Genomic DNA, 23,930 nt, shown 5'->3' with positions numbered 1-23,930 from the left:
CAGCCACTCCAGGAGGGATGTGGCAGCTACCCCCGCCCCTGCTCCCTAAATCTGGCCTGGCCTCAGGACTTCACCCGCAGAACCTGGTGGAACACTACAAAGCCAGGGCTCAAGAGCCTTGCAGCTTCCATGTTCACCCTCCCAGACCGCTGGCCCAGACCACCATGGCACGAAGGCTGGTAAACCACAGGAAGAGAGACCAGCAGCCCAGCTGTCCCCGCCATGACCTGCCAGCCCCGCTGACCGCCCGCTAAACGCAACGTCATGAGAGCATGCAGGAGGGACCAGCCCAGAAACAGCAAACCACGGCTGAGTGGCTAAGGTTTGGAGGCAACTGACCAGGAGCTGTGGCCGCGGCCAGGCCGGGTGTGCACCTGTGGGCGGGGTCCTCGCTCTGTCTGTTCCCCAGGGGTCGAAGGTCAAGGAGCAGCTGCAGCAGCTGAGCTTCTGGATGAGGCCAACTGTGCGCTGACCTCCAGGGACTGCACCCGATCTCTTTTGGGGAGGCTGTCTTTCTTGGTTACTACTTGTTCTGCAGGCAGGAAGCTCCCACCTGCTGCCTGCTCACACTGAGCCGGGGAACTCTCGGGCATTTTCCAGCCCCCAAGGGCTGCCGGTTGGAGCCGTAAACACTGCTTTCAACCCCACCCCTCCTCCAAGCCCACCCCCAGGAGGTAGGCTTAAAAAAAATATTTATTTATTCTTTTGGCTGTGTTGGGTCTTCGTTGCAGCATGCAGGGTCTTTGGTGAGGCACGCAACTCTGCAGCTGTGGTATAGGCGCTCCAGAGTGCAGGGCTTCCGTGGCTCTGGGACATGTGGGATCTCAGTTCCCCAGCCAGGGATGGAACCCACGTCCCCTGAATTGCAAGGCAGATTCTTCACCACCTGACCACCAGGGAAGTCCCAGAGCACTTGGGCAATCAGCTGGGAGCCAGTCTCTTCCTTGGCCAGGATGGGAAGTTCAAAATCACAAACTCCCCCAGCAACCCCTCAGTCAGAAAGCAGAAAGTGGGTCGCAGCAGAGACTCCTTTTGGGGGAATGAAGACCCAGGGGAGGGACCACCTGAATCCTCCCACACTGAGAAATCCCACGAACAGGTCTGATGGGTCTCTGAGGGGTACAGGTGGGGAGAGGGGGGAGTCAGGCACCAAGGCAGCCCCCAGGAAGCAGGGGTCATTACCAACTCCCCAGGCATCTGTCTAGCCCATTTGCCGGCCTGAGCACAGAACTGAGGCAAGATCTAATTAGTTTCTGTGTCCTGGCTGAGAGCCAAGGTGGGAGGGGGCACCCCCGGGAAGATCTGGGGAGGGGGGAGTCAAGAGAGAGGCTCTCAGGGCAGCCTGGGGTCTCCAGCCCAGCTGTGTGGGGAGGAGGAATGAACATCTCATTTCCATGCATTGAAACAGCCCTGATGAAAAACATATGTGCCTCTGCTGGGAACGCCCTTCCCATCCCTCCCGGAGGACCTCGGGCACCACGTGACCACTGCTTGATGCCCGTCTCCTGCACTGGTTACCAGGGATTCAGGCCAAATCCAAATACGTCAATTTCAGGTGATGGATGATCAAACCCACCCTAATTTGCATGTTAAGTTTCCTAGTGGTAGAAATAAATAGCCTCGGTTCGACCGAGAAGAGCTTTCCTTGGGAGCCTTTCATAAAGCAGCGGATGCCTCCTCTGTGCTATCGGTCTGCCCTCTGGAGAGTCTGGGTGGACATGGCCACCTGCCCCTAGGGCTGCCCGGATCGGAAAGTAGGAGAGGAGCACGGAGAGAGGGTGTGGCTCCTGTGTGCACACCTGTGTGGTCTAGACTGTTCTGGGCAGCGGGGCTGCCAGTGGGTCCACGTCCTTCACTCCGCCCCTGATTTGCATCAAGACCTTGGATGCGTCCCTTTACCCCCGGCTCTCAGATTCTCCTTCTGTAAAATGGGAAGCCTGATAACATCCTCCTCCGGCCCCCAGTGAGCATTAAATGCACTCAGGAGGGCTCACATATGCACCCGGGTGTCTGGTCACACCAGGTACCCACGCGTGGCCTGTGGATGGGCCCCCCAAGCTGCGCCAGCCACACAAGTGTCAGTGAGCTGAGGACACTGGAGTGGCCACTCCCTGCCTGCCCCCGCAGGGGAAACCCACAGCCTCAGGGAGGTGGTCTCCCTGCCCACCCCCAAGGGTTCTCAGGACTGTAATGCCTTGGAGCCACACGCTGAACCACGGGGACACGCGAGGGCTCAGTGGGTACCCAAGGGGAGAGAAAGGAGCAGACAGAGCCTGTGACCCAGGGCCTGGCCACGACTCTCACCCCCAGCACAACCTGTCTTCCTACATCCTGAGATGCTCAACCTGCCGAAGGAAAACCCCCCGATCTCACTGGATCGGGGAGTCCGCCTTCTCCTGTACTTGTACCCTGGTGAAATCGGAGCAGTGCTGAATGGGGGGGCCTGGGCTTCGATTCTAACCCTGACATCTCCGGGGCAAGTTGCCCGCCTCTCAGGTCACGGTGTCCCAAGACAGGCGGCAGGCTTGGCCCCACGGCCAGGGAGCCATCTGCGGTCGTGGCTCTCCCCTGGCCCCGGGCACGTGTCCCTGGGTCCCCTCCGCCCCGAGCTTGAGTCCAGCAAGGCAACACCTACCATCTATCCCTGGCTTCCTCGGCAGTGGGGGGCCCACCCGCCTCTCCAAGCCAGGACCCATTAGTGAGAGAGTGAGGAAACTGGTTGCTATGGAAACCGAGACAGCCAGTGTTTTAGAGACTCTCGCTTCTTTCCCTCCCCCCCGCCTCTCTCTTTCCCCTCACATTTTGAACTTACTCGTCTTAATTGGCATAATTATTGCAACGGCACCCTGAGGCGGGGGAGCCAGCCGTGCCCCTCGCTGCCCACCCCTGGCCCTAGCCCTGCGGGGTCTCTCTGCCTCCTGCCTGCCCCTCTCCTGGCTTCTCCTGTCACTCACCAGCCAACCCCGAGGCCGTGGCCGTGGCTGGTCCCCTGGGGCCCAAGAAGGACCTGTCCTCAAGCATGGGGAGGACTCCACCCCAGGGTGCGGGATGGGCCAGGCTTTTGGGGCCTCAGAACAGTGTCAGGAGGCGTTCTGGGGCCTCTGTGGGGATTAGGTCAGGGATGCTATGGATAATAGAGACCCCTCCCACCAATGGCCTCAACTTCCACCACGGCTTTAAAAAGCGAGACTGCCCAGCGGAGACCAGGGCACGGACAGTACTGACACTGTGGAGCTGGCACCTCCCAGTCACAGGGCAGATGAGCTCCGGCCAGGCTCTCAGAGTCTCAGAGGCTCTGCCTGGGTCTGGGCAACGGATGTCACACCTGCCTTGCTCATCCCACTCCAAGGACCAAACGCGGCGTTGATGAAAGCAACTCTGTGCCACAGAAGTACAGACAGCTTGGGGCGGAGAGATCCCCCCAAGAGGGGCCGGAGGGGGCCAGCCCTCTCCGCCCTCCCCCTCCCATGCCAGGCCCCCAAGCCTGGCTCCAGCGGGGAGAGTCTGTGTGTGCCGGTGCCCGGCTCTGCTTCTCTGCTTCTCAAAGGCAGGGTGGGTAGGTAGCCCCCACCAGGGTACCTTTGGCAAGATCTGGAGAACTTTTTGGTTGTCACATTTAGGGGAGGCGGCTCCCAGCATGAAGTGGGCACGGGGCAGCCCCTCACAACAAAGAATGGCTGCCCCCAACCGCCCCTGCAAACATTAAGAACGCCCAGGTAGAGAAACCCTCCTCTCCTCACTGCCATCCACGGAGGGCCCCTCACACTTGGCTCCCACCCCGTTGCCAGGGCCCCCCCGGATGCACAGGTGGGGTGAGCTGGGTACCTCCCAGCAGCCTCCCTCCCAATCAGGATCCTCAGGGGCGGGAAGAGGGGCCTCAGGGTCAGGGGCCGGACAGCCTGCTTGGCTGGGGGGTGTCGTACTCCTCCTCGCCCGCCTCCCCCATCCCTCCCGAAGGATTCCGACATTTCTAAACTCGTTAACTTTTAATTACTACCTTCCCTCTGCCTGAGTACACTGGCTCCATGCCACGTACATCTCTATTAAAATTCAATTTATGCCCATCATAACTAATTCCTGCACTTCAGCTTTCTCACCAGCAGCCTTCAACATTCAGACAAGATGTCCAAACTCATGGTCGAACTGGAGTAAATCTCCAAAGAGGCTGGTAACACGCAGACAGGGTCTGGTTGAGGAAGAAGGGGTCCAGACTTCCCAGGAGGGTGGGAACGAGGCGGGGGCAGAATGAGTATGGTGGGGAGAGAGGCGGTCCAGACACCGAGCACATACGGGCCCCTGGGCTGGAATCACCATCTCCAAAGATCAGCAGGAAGGGAGTGGGAGGTGGGGCTGGCATTGCCTTTGGGCTGATCCTCCTCGCCGAGCTCTGGGCCAGGTGGACAGAAGGTCCTAATTCTCCACCAGGTGAGCCAATGAGCATCTCCTGATGTTCCTTCATCAGGCTTGGAGGAAGGAGTCCTCGCTCACCTTAGTTCTGTGACTTTGAGCTTTGGCCAGGGAGCTGAACCAGGAAGACACGTCCCTCGTGTACGGAGATGGCTTCCTTTAGGAGCTGGCGATGTGCAAGGACTGAGAACGAGAACTGAGGTGAGCATGGCCAGCGCAGGACAAAGCAGGGGGTGGACGGCCATCTAGAGTGTTCGTCATCAAGAGTTAGGGACATCCCTGGTGATCCAGAGGCTAAGATTCTGTGCTCCCAATGCAGGCGGCCCAGGTTTGATACCTGGTGGGGGAACTAAAACCCATATTCATAACTACGAGGTCACATGCCTCAACTGAAAGATCTCGCAGGCTGCACCTGGGCTTCCCTGGTGGCGCTGGTGATAAAGAACTCATCTGTCAATGCAGAAAACCTAAGAGACGTGAGTTCGATCTCTGGGTTGGGAAGATCCCCTGGAGGAGGACACAGCAACCCACTCCACTATTCTTTCCTAGAGAATCCCATGGACAGAGGAGCCTGGCAGGCTACAGTCCATAGGGTCACAAAGAGTTGGACATGACTGAAGTATCTTAGCACACATGCACGCTGCAACTAGAAGATTCCGTTTGCTGCAATGAAGACGTAGATCCTGTGTGCTGCTAGTAGACTTGGTGCAGCCAAATAAAAAAACAATTAAAAAAAGAGTTAATGTGTGAGAAGCACTTAGAGCAGGGCTGGGTCCACGCTATGCTCCACGTATCAGCCGTGACTGGTTCCTCCGTGGTGATTTAGGCTAGCTGGGGCTGTGCCCTGGCAGTGCCCCTGCCCTAGGGGAGGGCAAACAGGTTGAGAAAGCTCAGAGCGGGGGCACGGGCTCAGGGTCCCAGAGATCCTGGGTGAAACCTGGCTTTCCAGGTCTGACTGTGTGACCTTGAGCAAGTCGCTGGGCCTCTCCTAACGGTGAGTCCTAACTTCGGGGCAGAGATAATAATAATGGCACCGGCCTCCCAGAACCGCTGCCGGGAAGAGCCTGTCTCAGTTCCTGGCCCCCACGTGGCGTGTGCCCTCTGGGAAGCCCGCCAGCCTCTGCCTCCCTGGCCTCTGCTGCCTGCCCTCGCATCTACGGGGAGGCCGGCGGAGGGGACGGGGTCACCGCAGCTGGCCCCAGGGGCTCCCTTTCATCCTCTCCTCTGAAGGGTTTCAAAAGCGGCAGCCGCTCTGCAGGAGTCCCCTGCTCTGTGGCCACAGCAGGGCTGTCACTCGCGGGGGTCTCTGCCTTCTCTCCACCCCCGAGCCGGGCAGCTCCCCGATGCAGTGCACACCCCTCCTGCCCACAAAGGATGTCGGGCTGGCGGTGGGGCTGAGGACCCAGTGGGGGCCAGCCAGACGCCAGGCCTGGCTCACCTGAGCCTCCCTGCCCCCCAACACCCACACCCAGCAAGGCCCAGCCTCAACTGGTCTCATGCCTTCACCCTTGCACCCTAGAGGGTCTGAGAGGCCCCCAGCTTCTCGCTCCTGGGGCCAGAAGAACAACACAATGACGAGTGGGGCCAAAGGAGCCCCATCAGGGACCTGTGTGCGTCGGTGCAGAAAGGGCAAAACCCTCAGGTGACAGGCCTCCTGGACTGGCCACTTGCTCCCTGGATGAGCCCAGCCACGTTCCGGAACTTCTGCGAGCTTCCGCGGAAGGAGGGTAAGAACACCTCCCAGTGTTGCTGTGAAATGATGTATATTAAGTTCTTGAAACCGAGTGAGCCTGAATAAACAGTAGTTCTTCTTTGGATCCATGTGCCTGACTATGCGTGGGAATCTGTGTGTGTGTGTGTGTGTGTGTGTGTGTGTGTGTGTGTGTGTGGTCTGCCTTGCTGATTTGTTTTTCCTATGTGATTTAAAAAATTTATTTTTATTTTATTTTTTTGGCTGCCTTGGGTCTTCGCGGCTGCGTGCAGGCTCGCTCTAGTTGCGTTGAGCGGAGGCTACTCTGGTTGCAGAGCACAGTCTGGAGGCTCACTGTGGCTTCTCTTGTTGCGGAGAATGGGTTCTAGGGTGCTCAGGCTCAGTTGCAGTGCACGGGCTTCACTGCCCCACAGTATGCGGGATCGTCCGAGACTGGGGATTGAACTGGTGTCCCCTGCATTGGCAGGAAGATTCTTAACCACTGGACCATCAGGAAAGTCTTGCCTATTTAGGTGTGAGAATACTTACAGGAGGAGGCGCTACCGGGCGGGACAAAATGATGCAGTTGACGGCTCTGCCAGGATGTGGTCACAAGGACGGGAGGGTGAGGTCTCTCCTCCACCCTCCCCACGGCCACTGCCTCACCTGCCGTTTCTTCAGCTGGTGGGAGAGTCCCCATCCACGCAGCCCTGGCTGGTGACACAGACACCAACAGAGCCTGACCTGATCCAACCTGGAGAGATGCCCCCCGATGCCCCATGGGAGGGGAGGGTGCGAGGTATGCGAGAGCAAACTGGCACAGCAGGCTCCAGGGCAACGCAGAGGGCCTGGAGTGAGTTACCACCGCACAGAGCCAGGATGTCACACAAACACATCTATGCTTTGCATGCTCATAACTCATAACCACTAAACCGGAGAAGACGATGGCACCCCACTCCAGTACTCTTGCCTGGAAAATCCCATGGACAGAGGAGCCTGGTAAGCTGCCATCTATGGGGTCCCACAGAGTTGGAAAAGACTCAAGTGACTTAGCAGCAGCAGCAACCACTAAACACATGTATGAGACCTAAGGAATCACATGTACGCAGAGCACCACGACCCCTCAGCGGCTGTTGTTTAGTTGTTAAGTTGTGTCCGACCTCATGGACTGTAGCCTACTAGGCCCCTCTGTCTGTGGGATTTTCCAGACAAGAGTACTGGAGTGGGTTGCCATTTCCCCTGGAGACATTCTCACCTGCATGTGAGATTTCTGGTGGGTTTGCTATTTGTCTCCTTATTCTATTAAGACGACACCTGGCGTAACCTAACAGCCACCATTCATTTCATGTCTGTTGCACCTTGACTGCATCTGCCCCATAGACTCTCACTGAGTCCCCACTATAACCCTCTAAAGTAGGCATGACTGTGCCCAGTTCCAAAGTGAGAAAAGAACTCAGGGTGGCTAAGTATTCCTGCCCAAAGTCACAGAGCTAGTCATGGGAAACTCACGAAAGTACTCAGGTGCGCATAACCCCAAATCCAGGTCATTTCCGTTCCGCCCCCAAGGGTGGATTCAGACCCACAAACCTGGCAGGGTCCCTGGCGCTCAGAAAGAGGCCGAGGCTTTCCTCCGTATGGATGCCTCTCTCTCTCCACACACACACACTCCACACATCTCTGGCTCATTCTGGGACAGATTCCCCTGAGAATAAAGATCCTTGGAGAATGGATGTGCATGCTAACTCCTTCCTTTGAACACGGAATGGGAAACAGTTAAATTTACAACGTCGCTCCCAGTTTTATTTTCTCTCTACTTGCTGAGTAAATTCAGCCATCCTTCTGCCTGAAAATTGGATATTATCACCCAACTCAAAACCTAGGGTTTGCGAGAGACAGGAAGACCTCAGAAGAAAGCAGTGGTCAGAGACTCATGATGAGAAGCTGACTGATCTCTTATATGATGGGGTTTTTAGTATGCATCTATTCCCAAGGGGAAATCAGAACTTTCAGTTAACCCAAAACAAGAAAGTGCTAGAAATCCAATGGGGACAGGTCAAAAGGACTCAAGAGCCGGGCTGAAGAAGCTGCACTGGCCAACTCTGGGTCACTATGAATGTCCAAGCAAATAATGATGGTAATGGATTAAAACACAGATGAAAAATTATCCATGAGTTCATATAGGTGTTACACTATTTTAAAGGGGGTGAGAAGGGAAAGATCTCTTTCATGAAATAATGCCAACTAATACAAGAAAGGATGGAAAAGGTGCTAATCACAACTATCTTGGTAATAATTGATTCAGGTGAGACTCATCAATGGATGTCAAACCACTGGCTGGGAGATTCCTAGGGAGAAGAATATTCACACAGTCTCAACTTATCATCCAAAAGGGAGAAATTACATCGATACCCTGACAAGGGAGAAGTCTGTGAATATCATCTTGACCAGTTGAAAAAACCTACCGTCGCCGATAATGGGACAAACTGACATCAGGTACATGTAAGTGTGAAGTGTTGAAACGGATGAACATCTACAGAATATTCCTGCCAAAAAGATGAACGTAATTATGAGAATATAACTGGGCAAATCCACACTGGAGGACATTTTGCAAAACTGGCTGAACTCTCAAAAATGTCAGTGCTGTGAAAGACAGGAAAGAAAAATGAGGAATGGCTCTAGAGTCTAAAGAGTCATGACAACTAAACCCAACATGTGGTCCTTGATTAGATCCTGTATTAAATAACAATAATAAAAACATCCACAAAGGTATAATCAGGACCCATGGAGAAATTTGAATATGGACCGTGTGTCAGATAGTAATATTGTATTAATATCAATGTGCAATTTCCTGAGTGTGAAAATTGTGTGGTAGTTCTGTAGGAAAACACCTTCTTCTTAGGCAATTTTACCTAGGGGTGAACTGACATAATATTGGCAACTAATTTCTTTTTTAAAAAATTATTTATTTTTATTTATTTGGCTGTACCAGGTCTTAACTGTGCATGTGGGATCTAGTTCCCTGAGCAGGGACTGAACCAGGGCCCTCTGCATTGGGACCACAGAGCCTTAAGCACTAGATTACCTGGGAAGTCCCAACTAATTCTTAAATAATTCATGAACGCATATATGTGTACACAGAAAGAGCAAGAGAGAGTGCAAATGATACAAAATAGTAACAACCAATGAATGGAAAAAGGTACAAGTGTTGATGGTACCATCATAGTTTTTTCCAATATTTGGAAATTTGCAAAATTAAAAAGAAAAGGAAGGAAGGAAAAAGCACCTGCTGTGAGCCACACCCTCCCCGGGCGCAGGGGCGGTGAAATGACTGGTGGGAAGGTTCTGTCTGCCCAACACCCTTTTCCTTTCTTCTTCTAAGAGTTCTCATTTTCACTTCCACCTCTGGGCTCTAGTGAGTGGAGCTGCTGCGCAAAGTCCTAGGACTGGGAGCAGACACGTGACACGACCTGGCCAATCACAGCTCTCTGTGCTGCTGCCCCCACAGGGATTGGTTGGGGCAGATCCAGGCTGGACCAATAGGAATCCTTCCCTGGGTCTTTCTACATGGACCTCCTCCTACAGGGAAGTTCCTTCTACTCTGAGATCATGTGGCTGTAAGCCTAGGATTCTTGGACTTCTCAAGAATCTCATTGCCTGAGAATAAAGTCTGAATCCCTGCATGAGAATAAAGTCTGAATCCAGAGGCGGGCACAGCTGAGCAGCCCTGAGCCCTATCCAGTTCTTGGTTCTATTAATAAGTCCTGAGACTCCTGGAACTGCCGAGGCACCTGAAGCTCTTCCTTCATTCCGTGCTTTACTTGCATGGTCTTCTGTAAATAATTAGAAGGCAAAGTATATGGAGACGTATTAGGAACAGAAACGAAGGGCAGAGAGAGGCAGAAATGAGGGGGGGTGTGTGCGTGCGTGCATGTGTGTTTGAGAGATTTACTGAGAGCACACAGGTATTCTATCCACAAAGGCTTTCCCAAAGAGCTGGGACCTTGGAGGAAACAGCAAGAAGATTCTGAAAGGGACAATATTCCAAGCGGAGGAGACAGGACAGTTTGGACAAAGGCAGAAAAGAAGGCTGTCCTGGGCATAAAAAGCCTTTCTGGCGGTGAGGAGGCAAGAGACTGAGGTCCCCAAATGGAAGTTCATTTATGGCTGAATAACTCCCATCCAGCCAAGCCCTGAAATGCATCTTTGTTCTCTAGAACTTGCAGGGTACAGTTAGCAGAAAGATGCTTAGGATATATATACATGGAGGAGGCGATGGCAACAATCTTTCTTCAATATGAGGCAGTGTGGGTGGCGGTAAAGAATTCAAGCCCTGTGGTCATCTGACTTATATCTGAAGCCCAACTCAGTAACTTGACCTTGCATGGACTGTTTAATCTAAGCCTCAGTTTGCTCATCTGTAGAATGGAGGAGAAACAATGGACCCTACTCATAGGACTGCTGACAGGATTAAAGGAGATACTCTCAGAGAGCCTACCATAACATCAGCCATGAAATAAATTCTTTTTTGGTGGCCAATGATTATTACTATCATTACTTATAGCTCACTCAGAAAAGAATCTGCCTGCAGTGCAGGAGACCTGGGTTCCATCCCTGGGTTGGGAAGATCCCCTGGAGAAGGAAATGGCAACCCACTCCAGTATCATTGCCTGGAAAATCTCATGGACAGAGGAGCCTGGTGAGCTGTAGTCCATGGGGTCGCAAAGAGTCGGGCACGACTGAGCGACTAACACTTAACACCATCATCAACAACACCTGTACCCTGACAACGACTTCCAGGGTCAGGGGGCTGACGGGGTCCAAAGAAAGCTCATTCCATCGCTGGGTGAATCTGAACCTGAAGAGCCGAGATGTGCTTCTGTGTAACACCCACCCCCGTGTCCTCGCAGCTTCAGGCACCAGAAGAAGCAGATAAGGAATCAACTCTCCTCCCCCTGGGTCCTGCCTCCAGCTCCCTGCCAGCGGAAATCCAGGGCAAAGACACCACTGAGACTGTGGTATGCCATCGGCATGCTCTGGGGGTGCCCACTCAAGCACGTCCACCATCCAAGAGGCTCCAGGGGCTCTTCATGGAAACTGTTAAAACTGCCCAGGGTGCCACAGAGCTTTTAGGAATGGTTCTGGGACCCCGACTGAAAACCATCACAAGGGCCGCTCAGGGAGGCCCCTCTGGTCTCCTTGTGGCTCCCTGGAGAACCAAAGCCCAGAGTGGCCAGCCCTGGAGGGCCGCCTTCATCCGGGCCCAGGTCTCTCACCACCCACAGACGGGAGGGTGGTCCTCCCGCCCTGGCGCCTCCTGCTCTCTCGTTTGCCAACGTGGGCACTCCCACTGAAACCCAGCAGGTACTTGTGGGGCTCCTGGGCACCAAAGTCCTTATGTGACCGTTTCTCCTATGCAGAAAACAGCCTTCTGCCTCCATGACCTTCCCTGAGGTCCAGAGTTGCTAATCAGGGAAGGAAGGGGTTGCAGAGACGAGGGAGGAGTGGCCAAGAAGCAATAATGGACGCTTGGGTGGGGTCCCGGCTCCACCTCGAGGGAGGCACAGGACAGTATCTTTGAACTCTTTACAGACCTAAGCGGCAGTGTTGGCCTCCCCTTGTGGCTCAGATGGTAAAGAACCTGCCTGCAATGCAGGAGGCCCGGGTTTGATCCCTGGATCAGGAAGATCTCCTGGAGAAGAGAATGAAAACCCACTCCAGTATTCTTGCCTGGAGAATTCCATGGACAGAGGAGCCTGGAGGGCTACAGTCCATGGGGTCGGACAGTCCAAATAGTCAGACTCGACTGAATGACAAACACACACAAAGTCCAGGCAAGAACACTGGAGTGGGTTGCTATCTCCTTCTCCAGGGGATCTTCCCAACCCAGGGATCGAACCCAGGTCTCCTGCACTGCAGGTGGATTCTTTACCACTGAGCTACCTGGAAAGCCCACTTACAGAAGTAAAAGCCCCAATAAAAGGAAGATGAAGTATTTAATGAGGCATTCTTCATTTCAGAAGGAAGGCCACAGCTTGATAACCTCAAGAACCACAGAAACTCTTCAGGAGACCGCCAGATTAAGGGAGTGCACACCCTAATCTGATCAGCAACCCCACCCTTGAACCACTGCTATAGAACTCCCCACATCCTCCTGGGCTGGGACACACAGTTTTTGAAGGCACGAGCCTGCTGTGTCCCCATTTGCCTGGCAAAGCAATAAAGCTATTCTTTTCTACTTCACTCAAAACTCTGTCTCTGAGATTCAAACTGGCACCTGTGTACAGAGGCCGAGTTTTCGGCATCACCACCGAGCCCATCCAGACCAGTGTTGGGGTAGAGGGAACCTGGGCACCAGGGTGGCCCCAAAGGCTGGCTTCCTGGCTTCACGAAGAAAAGGATGGTTTCCTGGGAAGGACAGATCCTCAAGCAATTAAATCCCCCTCCTCTCATTTGCATTCCTGTCCCTGATCAGTATCAACATCCCCAGGGCAAGACAATCTTGTTTCCCCAACAAAACCGATTATGCACATCAGGCCTAGGGATTAATTACCAGGCACAGGGTCGGGAGCCAATCAGACAGGGTGGGATGGGGGGACAGGAGCAGGAATGAGGGAGAGCCAGGAGAGAGGCTGGAGGCCGTCCGGCTTCGGGGGTGGCTGCCTCGGGCTTACTCTTCCACCTGCCCTCACTGAGACCCGGGCCTCTCTCTCTGTCTCTGTGCTCCCCTTTCTCCCCACTTGGCAGTGTCTGGGGGAGGCGGGCCCGGCCAGCCCACAGCACCAGGCAGGGACATAGCAGGAAGCGGAGATAAGTCCACACGCCCAGGGGGCCCCACTTATGTGTTCCCCCTGAATTTCCCTCCCGAATAGAATCTATCCATCACTTATGGATCCTGGGTAGTCACATGCCACTGCCCTCTGTTGGATCCAGGCCTTTCCAACAGCTCCCCTGAGACAGCAGCATCTTCTAGTAGGGAGGGCGTGGGGATCTGGTCACAGCTCACGCTGGCATTGAGCTCCTCTGCCCTAATCATCACCTCTGTTCGTCCAAGGCTGCCTGGACCACCCTATCGGGGCAGCGCCCCCCAGCCCACCCTCCGGTCGTCCTCTGCTGGCTTAGCTGGCAGGGTCTTCTCACCCCAGGGCAAGGCTGCCTTGACTTCCCCCCACCCAACCTCTTGCAGCTTCCGCCACCCCAGCCTCCCTGTATCCCTGGCCCAGAGCGTCCCTGAACTGCCATCCCAGCCCGCTCCCCACTCAGGTACCCCTGCAGGCCACGGCAGGACGCCAGCAGCCAGGAGGGAAGGGGCGGCGTGCTTGCCTGTACTCCAGGGAGAACCGGGTCAGCTCCCGACCGTTGTGCAGCCACTTGAACTCCAGCGGCCAGCTGCCCTCAGCCATGCAGGTGAGCACGAGGCGGTTCCCCTCCAGGTGCACCTGTGTCCGCGCCGGCTCCGTCTTGAAATAGGGGGGCACGTCATCTGCGGGGAACAGAGACACCGAGGCGCCGGTTACCACTCCTCACCTGCCTTCAGCCGCTCACCTGGAGCCCGGCCTCTGGGAGGCAGACCCGGCAGGCGCAGCGGGGAACGGGCGAAGGTCCCATGCCCGGGAAGGGCTGGCACTCAGGTCAGTGTGACTTCAGGGCTCGTATGCAGAGCGAGTCCTCCCCGCCTGCCTCCTCCCAGAAGCCCCTGGGGCCACCACGTTGGCTGCCACCCCGACGCTCCAGGACTCGTGGTCTCTCCTCCTTGGGATCCCCATCCATCTGCACCCTTTGCTTCTGGTTTCTCCTTCCAGAGAAGGAGAAGGGTGGGAGGAGCACTTCTGAACTTTAGCCAAAGGGAAAATAAACATCCCATGGAAAAGGGGGGAAAGAGGGCACGGATAAGCCGGGAGACCGGAGCTGACACACACTACTGATAAGGTCCGACCGTACAGCGCAGGGAACGCCGCTCAGCACTCTGCAATGACTGACACGGGAACCGAATCTCAGAAAGGCTGGATACATGTGTACGTATAACTGATTCACCTTGCGGTGAAGCAGACGCTAACACAACGTTGTAAATCAACTGTACTCCAATAAAAATTAATTTTAAAAAGTAAAAAAATAAATATCTCAAAGGAAACAGGCATAGGACCCCTGGGCTGGCAGGAGTGGCAGGTGGTAGGGGCGGCCTGAGTCCTGCTTCCCAAGGCTGCAGGAAACCCTTCCAGGCGCTGGGGTGGGGTACCTCTAGTGGGCACCCCTCCACCGCCAGGCTGCTTGATCTTCCACCCCAGGTTGTGGGCCAGCCTGCCTCGACCTCCTCACTCACACCAGGTTGGCTGTGGGGCCAGAAGAAGTGCCGCTGCCTGGGCTGTGGGCCTGGGTACAGTCCTTGCTCTGCTCTTCCCTAGCCCTTTGACCCGACTCAGCCCAGCCAAGCACGAGCCCCCCGCAGCTCCCCTTGACACAGACAGTGCACGCAGGACCCCAGGCTTCAGGGGACCACTTGGACCAAAAGCTTTGGGTGGAAACACAGGCTTTCTGTCTTCCGGCCAGTTGGAAAAGGGGCAGAAGTGAAGTAGACGAAGGGGTTGGCAAAAGAACTGGGAGGCGCAGCGAGGGGGAGAGGGCCTCCACGCCCATCGTTGAGCAGACCTGTGTTTTAGGGGAGGGGCTGGGCTGGGGGAGGGGCCCGCACTGGAAACAACACAGGGACCAAAGCACCACTAGGTTCTGGGTCCTTCCAGGGGCTTTAACGTCCTCTCACACGCAAGCCCACAGCAGATAGGATCAAAACCCACCTTTCAGAGAGGGGTTAGAAACCCGCCTGGGCTCACACAGCTGGAAGGCAAGCAGCCAGCCCTGCAGGCTGAGCACTTAACCCTGAACTTGACCATGAAGGTGAAACGTGAATGGAGAGGAAGATGGATTTAAGGCACCCACAGGCAGACTCAACGCCTTTGCGTCTGAGAGATGGAGGAAGCAAGCTCCAGGAAGCACTGTTCACCAGCTCATCCAGCGAGCACGCTCTGTGCAGGGGCTTTGATCACCTGCTCTCAGGAGTACGGCCCACGGACCTGCAGCCCTGAGCTGCAACCAGGGGGAGTCAGGTCTAGGCCTGAAAGTGAAAAGTGAAAGAGAAGTCGCTCAGGCGTGTCCGACTCTTTGCCACCCCGTGGACTGTAGTCTACCAGGCTCCTCCGTCCATGGGATTCTCCAGGCAAGAGTACTGGAGTGGGTTGCCATTTCCTTCTCCAGGAGATCTTTCTGACCCACGGATCAAACCCGGGTCTCCCGCATTCCAGGCAGACGCTTTAACCTCTGAGCCATCAGGGAAGCCCCGCATTGTAGGCAGACGCTTTACTCTCTGAGCTTGCCAGACCCAAATCCAAGCACTTTCCACCCATCACCCTGCCCGAGGGGTGGGCAGTGCACAAAGCCAGAAAGCTGCTGGCAAATCAGGCACTGGGCACCCGACCTCCAAGCCTTGTGGGAGAGGGGTCCTGGCACCACACCCTGTCTGTGCTCAGCTGCCTGGCTGCGGACACGTATTCATCTAGCTGAGTCTCAGTTTCTCCATCAGGAGACACAGGAAGAGAAACAGCCGCTGAGATATCTTAAGAGTTAAATGAGATAGTGTTAGTCACTAAGTCGTGTCCAACTCCTCGCGACTCCATGGACTGTAGCCCACCAGGCTCCTCTGTCCGTGGAATTCTCCAGGCAAGAATACTGGAGTGGGTTGCCATGCCCTTTTCCAGGGGATCTTCCCGACCCAGGGATTGAACATTGCATTGCAGGCAGATTCTTTGCCACCTGAGCCACCAGGGAAGCCCATTGTTAAATGAGATAACAATTGTGAAAATACTAGGTTTGTGCCTGGCCTGGAGTAAATGTTCTGCAAACATTCATTTCTTTTCCAACATCAGAGAATTGGTGTTCCTGCCAGGGAAGGGGGTTCCATCACCCTCGGCGCTGGCTGACGCCCCAGACAGACCTCAGTCTGAGAGTTAATGATGCACTAGGAGCCAGACAGTGAAAAATATAAGCACTATTCCTCAGGCCTCAGATATGGGACAAGCCAGAGAAGAGAAAGGGGCGATATGGGACAAGCCAGAGAAGAGAAGGGGCACTTGTCGGTTCGGGGAGGCAGTGACTCAAGGGTGGAAGGGAGTGAACCCAGCTGCGGCCTGGCAGGCTGGGGGCGGGGCCGGTGTGCAGGAGCTGGGGGAGCAGGGCCCCTCCTGCGTCCCAGGTGGAATCTTTGGAGGATCAGTGGGGCTTGGAGGCCTGGATCCCCGCTCTACCCCCTCACCCTCAGATTTAACCAGGGTTGGGCATCCTTGGGTTTCAGATAAGTTTCTGCATTTGTGACAAAGCCTCACTCTGAGCTTATGCACAGACGAACAACTCAGGACAAGCCGAATGTCAGCTTGGGGCCCGGGTCCACCAGCTGGCTGCAGAGATTCCCACTCAACCCCAAGGTCTCTCCATCTTCACTAGAGACTGTGGGGAGTCTTCCTGGAACCCCAACCCTGCTACAGACCCTCACTGTGGGGGCCACTGGAGGGCAGGCTGGGGGGTGGTCTGACGGCGGCCGGAGAGCAGGTGCAAACGTGCAAGGGGCACACTCTGGACCACTCTGCCCCTCGGCATCTCTCCGCGGGCGCCGATGTTCCCAGCTCGGAGCTGACGCTGCTCACTGGTCCGTCTGCCCATCACTCTTAACAACGGGTCATGTGAGCACACTGCCTTAAAGACGCTGGAGCGGCGCCTCTCCTAGAGTGTGTCCTGAGGGGGTGTCTGCCACCCCCCGGTCCCCCATTTCTGGGGTCCTTGCGTATTTCTGGAGCTGGGGAAGGGCGGAGAGGCAGGCAGGCACTCATTTGCCAAGAAAAACGATTCCCCATCCTCGGAGGCAGCCGGCTCCTCTCAGTTTAACAAATGGGCACATTCGCACTTCAAAGGCGCATTCATATTCTCCAGCAGCTTTCAAGAGCCCTTTGAATCGCGTTCTTAAAAACCCTCTGTTAGCTCCTGTCATCCCTCGTTTGTTTTAAAACAATAATGCTCCCAGCCCCCAAAGATCAGATCCCTTGGAGGTGGGCTGACTCAGAGCCAGAGGAGTCGGTGGGGGAGGGGTGGTGGGTGGCGGGTGTGTTTGCACACGCACACGGGCACATGCGCCTGGCACCCACACCCCGGCCTCTGCCACCCGGCTCGCGGATCATGTGCCCCCCACGTCCGCAGTTGCCAATTCATTCCTCAGGCTCTCCTAGGGGCGCCAGTCTGGAGCCAAATGGCTTCTGCTTGGATGGGCTGATTCCAGAGGCTGCTGGAGATAATGATTTGAGGGAAGAGGGGAGGTGGGGTGTTAGCCTTTCCTGAGAACCTCCTGGGTACCCAGATCAGAACGGCTTCCCTCGTTCCAAGCGATCCTAACAAGGCCTCCTGGCTGAGGCCAAGGCTCCCTGCCCCAAGACCCTGAGACGCGGCCACACCTCCTTTTCCCGAAGATGAAAGGCCCCTCATGTCGGGACTCATGTTGGGATACAGGGATCTGGGAGGGAGGCCCACACAGAACTGAGAGCAGGCGTGGTAGTGAGTCCTGCCAGCCTGTTTTCCTAGATGGGCCGGCCCTGCCCCGAAGCAGGGGGGCTGGGAGTGTGGGAGCTGTCGCAGGAAAGACTGATGGGAGAAGGATACTGGTGGGACAGCCTGTGTGTGTGTGTGTGTGTGTGTCTGTATGTCTTTGAGCATGCGTCTGTATGCATCTTTGCATGTATGTAAGTATGTATTCACGTGTATGTGTCTGTGTGTTCACGTGTGTGTCTGGATGACTCTCTGACTGCATGTGTAGCTGTGTGTCTGAGTGTGTGTGTGTGTGTGTGTGCACGCACGTGCTTATGTGCAGGAACAGATTTCTGCATCATGACCGCACAGGTGGGTAACACAGATCATTGACCTTGAGCAAATGACTTTGACTTTCTGCACTTCAGTGTCCTTGGCTGTAAACTGGGGATATGTTTATTGTGAGGCTTTAATTAAAAAACAGAAAGTGCTTAGGGAAGGAAAGTGACTGGTGTGTGCTATGGGAGAGGCAGTTATTACTCCTCTTGATCATACAGGCAGGGGGCAGGTCCCCTGGCGGGAAGAGCTCACACACTCTCGGCAGGGGCCGTAGCCTCTCACCTTAGCTCTGGGATTGTGCAGTACACAACCTGGGCTACCGCACCTGACAGCCCCGCTAGCCACGTTCTCAGGGGGGAGGGGAGAATGGAGAAGGGTCGACAGAATCGACGTTCCACGGATGTCATTCTCGTCAACTCTTCCCCACTTTGAAAACTTACACATGGAAGATTTCTTAATCTTCTTTTTCTTAATCTTCATTTTCTTAGACAAAATGATTCAAAAGTTCACACTTAAGAAAACCACAAAAGAATAGACAAGAAAATTCTGAAAAAGAATGGCAAGCAGAAGAGATAGCACACATATCGAACGATATCACAAAGTTGCAATCATTAAAGCAGTGTGTTCTTTTTCAAATGGACTGATGAAGCGATGAACCAGAGAGTCTAGAAATAGACCCCAGTATATATGGGATATTTGAGAAAGGATTAAAGTAGAATCTCAGGTCAGTGGGGAATAGATCAATTATTCAATAAATGGCCTTGGAGCAACCAGGATGCCATTTGAGGGGAAAAAATCAAGCTGAATCTATTCCTCACACTTAACCACAAAATAAATGCTAAATGGATCAATGTTTTAAACAAAAACAAATGAAATTCTAAAAGAACTAGAAAAAAATCACAGGGGCTTAAAATACACAATCTCAGCAAAGCAAATAATTTGCCAAGTACTTTCTAAGTACTACACAAACTCCAGAAAGTCATAAAAACAGATTGATACCTTCAACTATATAAAAATCTTGCATGGATGGAAAAAAAATACCCATAAACAAAAAACAACAAATGACAAACTGGGGGGAAATATTTGCAGCTTCTATCATGGACAAAGAGCTCATTTTCCTGATATAAAAAATATTCTCATAGATCAATAAGAAAAAGAGAAACAAACCAACAGAAAAATGGGCAAAGGATATGAACCGTTCACAGAGAAGCATTACAAATAACTTGCAAACACAGACAAAGATGCTGAACTTTGCGATAAGAGAAAGGCAAGGCAAACTCAATAAGATACTTTTTTTTCCCTATCACTTTGGCCAAGATTTGAAAACACGATAAAATCCTGGGGCTGGCCAGCCTGTGGAGATCCAGGCTTCATGCACACAGCTTGGCAATTCCATGAAAACTAAAAATGCACCTCTTCATTCACCAACTCTTTAGGGAATTTCTCCTTCACACACACACACACACACACACACACACGTGCATGGATAAAGTGACAGCATTGCAAGGGAACGCTGTGTTTTGTAACAGCGAAAGCTTGGAAATGACCTGAATGTCTGTCAAGAGGGTGCTGGTTAAAGACATGATTGCACCTCCAAACAGTAGAATTCTCTGCACTGAAAGGCTCTGGAACAAATCCTGAGACCTACTGTTAAGTGAAAAGAGCAAGGTGTAGAATGGGCTGTGTAATCGGCTATCACTTGGGCACAGTTTTTTCTTCAAGGGTAAAAATAGATTTGCTTGTACAGGCACAGGCTTCTTCTAGAGGGTCACATAAGACACAGGGCTCAGTGACGCTGTGGGGAGGAGAACTGGGGGGCTAGGGCTGGGAGGGAGGGGCCCACACTTTTATTCTCTGTCTTTTCGTAACTTTCAGAAAGTGTTTTATTGCTGTTGCTGTTTAGTCGCTAAGTCATGTCCAACTCTTTGCAACCTCATGGACTGTAGCCCGCCAAGCTTCTCTGTCCCTGGGATTTCCCAGGCAAGAATACTGGGGTGGGTTGCCATTTCCTCCTCCAGGGGATCTTCCTGACCCAGGGATTGAACCTGCGTCTCTTTCTTGAGAGCATGCTTGGAGATTCTGACAGAGAGCACAGCTACTCATATACTTGACCAAAGACGGGTTCTCCTCTGTCGGGGATGGCTGTCCTCTTTGACCGAGCATGCAGCTTCAGGAGGGACGCATGTAGGGCGGTGAGGGAGGAGGGGGACACGGGCCTAGCCAGCCAGGTCAGCCGAGTCACCCTGGTGATCAGTGGGGTGACGGATGTCGCAACCAGACCACACTCACATCCCCGAGTCTCTCTCTCCCGGCAGGCAGGTTCTTTACCGCTGAGCTACCAGGGAAGCCCCACTGTGCCCTATAGGTATAGATTATTTGTTTATAATCAGCTGGTAAAGAATCCGCCTGCAATGCGGGAGATCTGGATTCGATCCCTGGGTTGGGAAGATCCTCTGGAGAAGGGAAGAGCTACCCATTCCACTATTTTGGCCTGGAGAATTCCATGGACTGTATAGTCCATGGGGTCACAAAGAGTCAGATACGACTGAGCGACTTTCACTCTGCATTCATTTATAATCAGATGTATGCGCATAGAAGCAAACACGTTTGTAAGTGGAGAGGGTGCACAGTCACGGGCAGTCCTGCTGGTCACGCAGGAGAGGACAGGTCTTCCGTGTGCCCGGGACTCAGGGGTGTGGAACGGCTTGGGGCGGGGGGGGTGGTCCCTGATCACCAGAGCCTAAGCTTCTTCTCAAGGAAGAGCCACCGACAGAGGCGAACAAGCGGCCTCAGTCCTGGGCTTCCGCCTAGTTCCCCAGAACAGGGGCCCCTGGCTGCCTGTTCCTCCAAATTCCCACTAAACACCCCCATTGTCATTCTTCTACTGCAAGCTCCAGGCAAAACGGTCCCACACAGATGCTTATCGCAACTTTAACCTCTCCCCTCCCTTCAGCCCCTAGCACAATAATGCCATATTTCTCCGGAGCCTACCCCCATGTCTCCTGGGATCTGACCTCCCAGCCAGCTCAGCCCTGGGAACCCCACCTCGCCTGGAGCCAGACCCCTGCCGGCTGGGAGTGCCAGCCAGGGTGAAGACCTCGACCCGCCACTAACGCTGCTGATTGGCCAAAAGAGGTCTGTGTGCGCTCCAGAGCCCGCTTCATGGGGCACCAAGCCTGGACCACCCCTCCCCAGCTCTGAAAGGCCCCACAGCCTCTGCTACTCAGCCATCTCGACTTCTCTGGAAAGCTTGGGGACAGAGTGGAGGTTGGGATTCCTGCAAACTTCTCACCTCACCACCCTCTAGGCTCTGCACTAGGCTAGACTGATCTCCATGTCCTGGATTGACCTTTGTCGTGGATTGACCTTCGTGGCCTCCTGACAGCCCTCCCCGGATCTGGCTGGAGCCCAGGTCAGAGGAGGCGGAGGCCCCCTGGAAGGCCCCTCTCCACAAACCCCTCCTCTCCCCACACTTCTATTACTGCTCCCTTGATTTCACATGATCTCTCGAACTCCCCACACGTGAAGTGCTTTATGTCCATCGTTTCAGTTAGGAGTCACAGGGACTTCTCAAAGCCAGTGCTAATTTTGTTCCCATTTTACAGATGAAACTCAGGAACATTCAGTCATACTACCTAGCCACATAGACATAAACCCAGATCTGGCAGACTCCAGAGTTTGGGATCTTTCTGTAGGTGACATGGGGCTTCCCTATGAACTGCCCCACTCTTCACACCCTGACCTGTGGCCTCACAGGGGCTAAGTGAGGGATGGTGGCCTGTCTCAGGGATTGGAAGTCACAAGCAGGGGCTACACTGGCTGTGTGGCAGAGGCGTTACTACCCAGCTTTCAATGTCATGGCTCAGGTCTAGATTGGGGGTGAGGGTGAACCAGGTGGGCTGGCCAGGCATGGGTCCAGAGGATGCTGGAAGGATCATAGGGCACGATCGCCCAGGGAAGAGCAGTCCACTAGGGGTGAGCGTTATGGAGGGCTTGGCTAGTGTGGTGCGGGCAGGGAAGCCTGGGGATAAGACTTCAAAGGGTCCAGAAGATGAACAGATGTGGGTGGGAGGGGTCAAGTAAAATGAGGCAGGGGCTGGAGTCCCGGGGGCTTCTTGGGAAGGAAAGGCAGACCTGGGGTCCCCATCTCACAGCTCTGCTCGCCACCCAAGCCCCCAGGCGCACCCTTTCCCAAGGGGCTGGCTTCAAGGTCCCAGTGGGAGACAAGAAACTGGGTTTAAATGCCCGTTGCTTCGCCAAGTAAAGTGTGACCTTGAGCACAGTAACCTCCCCAGCCTTACTGGTCTGTTCATGCAAGAGATTCCAACCTCTGCGCCAGAGGCTCCTGGGAGAACTAAGTGAGCCAACGTATGTCAAGTTCAGAACACAGCGCTTGACCCCTACAGATGCTCCTTCTTGCTCTTCAGGCCCCTGGAGGCGATCACAGGAGGAGGAGATGGGGAAATGGGGTCCAGGGCTGATATCACCATCCCACCTATTTTCCCCTGACTTGTTCGCACCCCCTTACGGAGCCCATTGTCTCCTGAATGTCCCAAGTCTGAGCTTTCAGAATTCAGCTCCCTGGAGGCCCCTTCAAGCTGGCTCAAGAGCCAAGTCTGGCTTCGGGATGGCTTGTTAGGCCCTGAGCAAAGGTTTGGGACCGGGGTAGGAGCAGCTGGAGCTTCTGCACCAGGCCTGCGATGCCTTTTCCTCTGAAACCCAGGTCAGGGAGGTGCTGAGCCTGGGAGCTGCCACGGCGGGGGCTCAGGAGCAGGGAGCTGGGGGCCCCTGAAGGGTGCCATGCAGAAGCCTGTTTGAGCCCCGCCCACCCTAAGAAATGTTCGGGGTGCACACGCAGCAGGCAGATGCTAGCAGGCAGACAGGGGATGCCAGGCTCCCCAGCTGTTCTCGCACCCCGTGCCTGACACGCCTGCCTGCTCCTGCCCCCCCAGCCAGGGTCTGCCAGCCCCACCAGCCCCTTAGTCTCTCCCCTCCGGCTCCCCTTCCCCTCCCTGCTTCACCCACAAATGAGATGCTAATTTATGCCCCTTTCCTGTCTCCTAGCAGATGCCTGGCCCAGCTCGGCCCGGTGCTGCCTGCATGCCAAGTGCTTCATTAGCCAGGAAAGAAGGCCCTCGCCCTCCTTAATCTAATCCTCACCGGTGACCTTCAGGAAACCGGGTACCTCCTGACGTCGGGGGCCTGGGAGGGCGCGGCAGTCAATTATGCCTCGGCCTCCACAGCTGCAGCCGAATGGATTTCTCGCTCAGAAAAGCATGTTCAAAAAGCATCTAATGGAACGGATCATCAATTTGTTTGAATACACATCTAATCTGATTAAGGGGGGGCCCAGCCGCCAGGGCAGCCAGGGCAACCGAGCCTCGACACGGCCCTGGGGAGTGGCGAGCAGGGCGGAGGGGCCCAGCCTGGGGAAAGCAGGGGGTGGGGAGTTTGTGTGTCCCAAGCACCCCGCCTCCATCTCCCCAGCCGGCCGGCCCACTGTACATCAGCCAGAGAGTCTCCCTCCTGCCTGCTCCCTCTTCAGGGCTCAAAGTGACGGGCTTTGTAACTTTCTTCCTGATGTTCAACGCCAGGGCCCCCAGACTTCTGGGGTTAGTCCCTTACAGCAGGTAGGACACAGACAGGAGCTGCAGGCGTGGTGATGTCCAGGCTTGTGTGTCATCCATGGGAAGACTGTGGATGGGCCCCTTCGCCTCCCCGGCCCCAGAGCTGGGTGGTGAGTCTGACCTTCAGGAGGCCCCAGAGCCATGAAAAAAAAAAACAAACCAGACACGTGAACTTGCGGTTGAACTTGGCCAGGCCACCTCCTCTTGAGAGCTGATATTCTTCCATGTTCTTCCCACTCTGCAAGTTCTGGACAGTGGGTTACAAGCCGGGCCCTGGCGTGGGGTTACCTGGATCTGAGTCCTGACTCAGC

General features: G+C 54.6%; 1 protein-coding gene across 2 annotated transcripts in view; it reads right to left on the bottom strand.

Annotated features, from left to right (window-relative positions):
• Positions 1-23,930, bottom strand: part of SDK2 (sidekick cell adhesion molecule 2) — a 264,962-nt gene that overhangs the window by 125,727 nt on the left and 115,305 nt on the right. For both annotated transcript variants that reach the window (XM_070774156.1, XM_070774157.1), the window contains exon 2: positions 13,418-13,577. In XM_070774156.1, coding sequence (XP_070630257.1) covers positions 13,418-13,577 — 160 coding nt within the window. The remainder of the gene's footprint in view (positions 1-13,417; positions 13,578-23,930) is intronic.

The sequence above is a fragment of the Bos indicus genome, chromosome 19, assembly GCF_029378745.1.
Source record: "Bos indicus isolate NIAB-ARS_2022 breed Sahiwal x Tharparkar chromosome 19, NIAB-ARS_B.indTharparkar_mat_pri_1.0, whole genome shotgun sequence".
In the NCBI taxonomy this organism is placed as follows: Eukaryota; Metazoa; Chordata; class Mammalia; order Artiodactyla; family Bovidae; genus Bos; species Bos indicus.
This window is presented reverse-complemented; position numbering and strand designations above follow the sequence as displayed.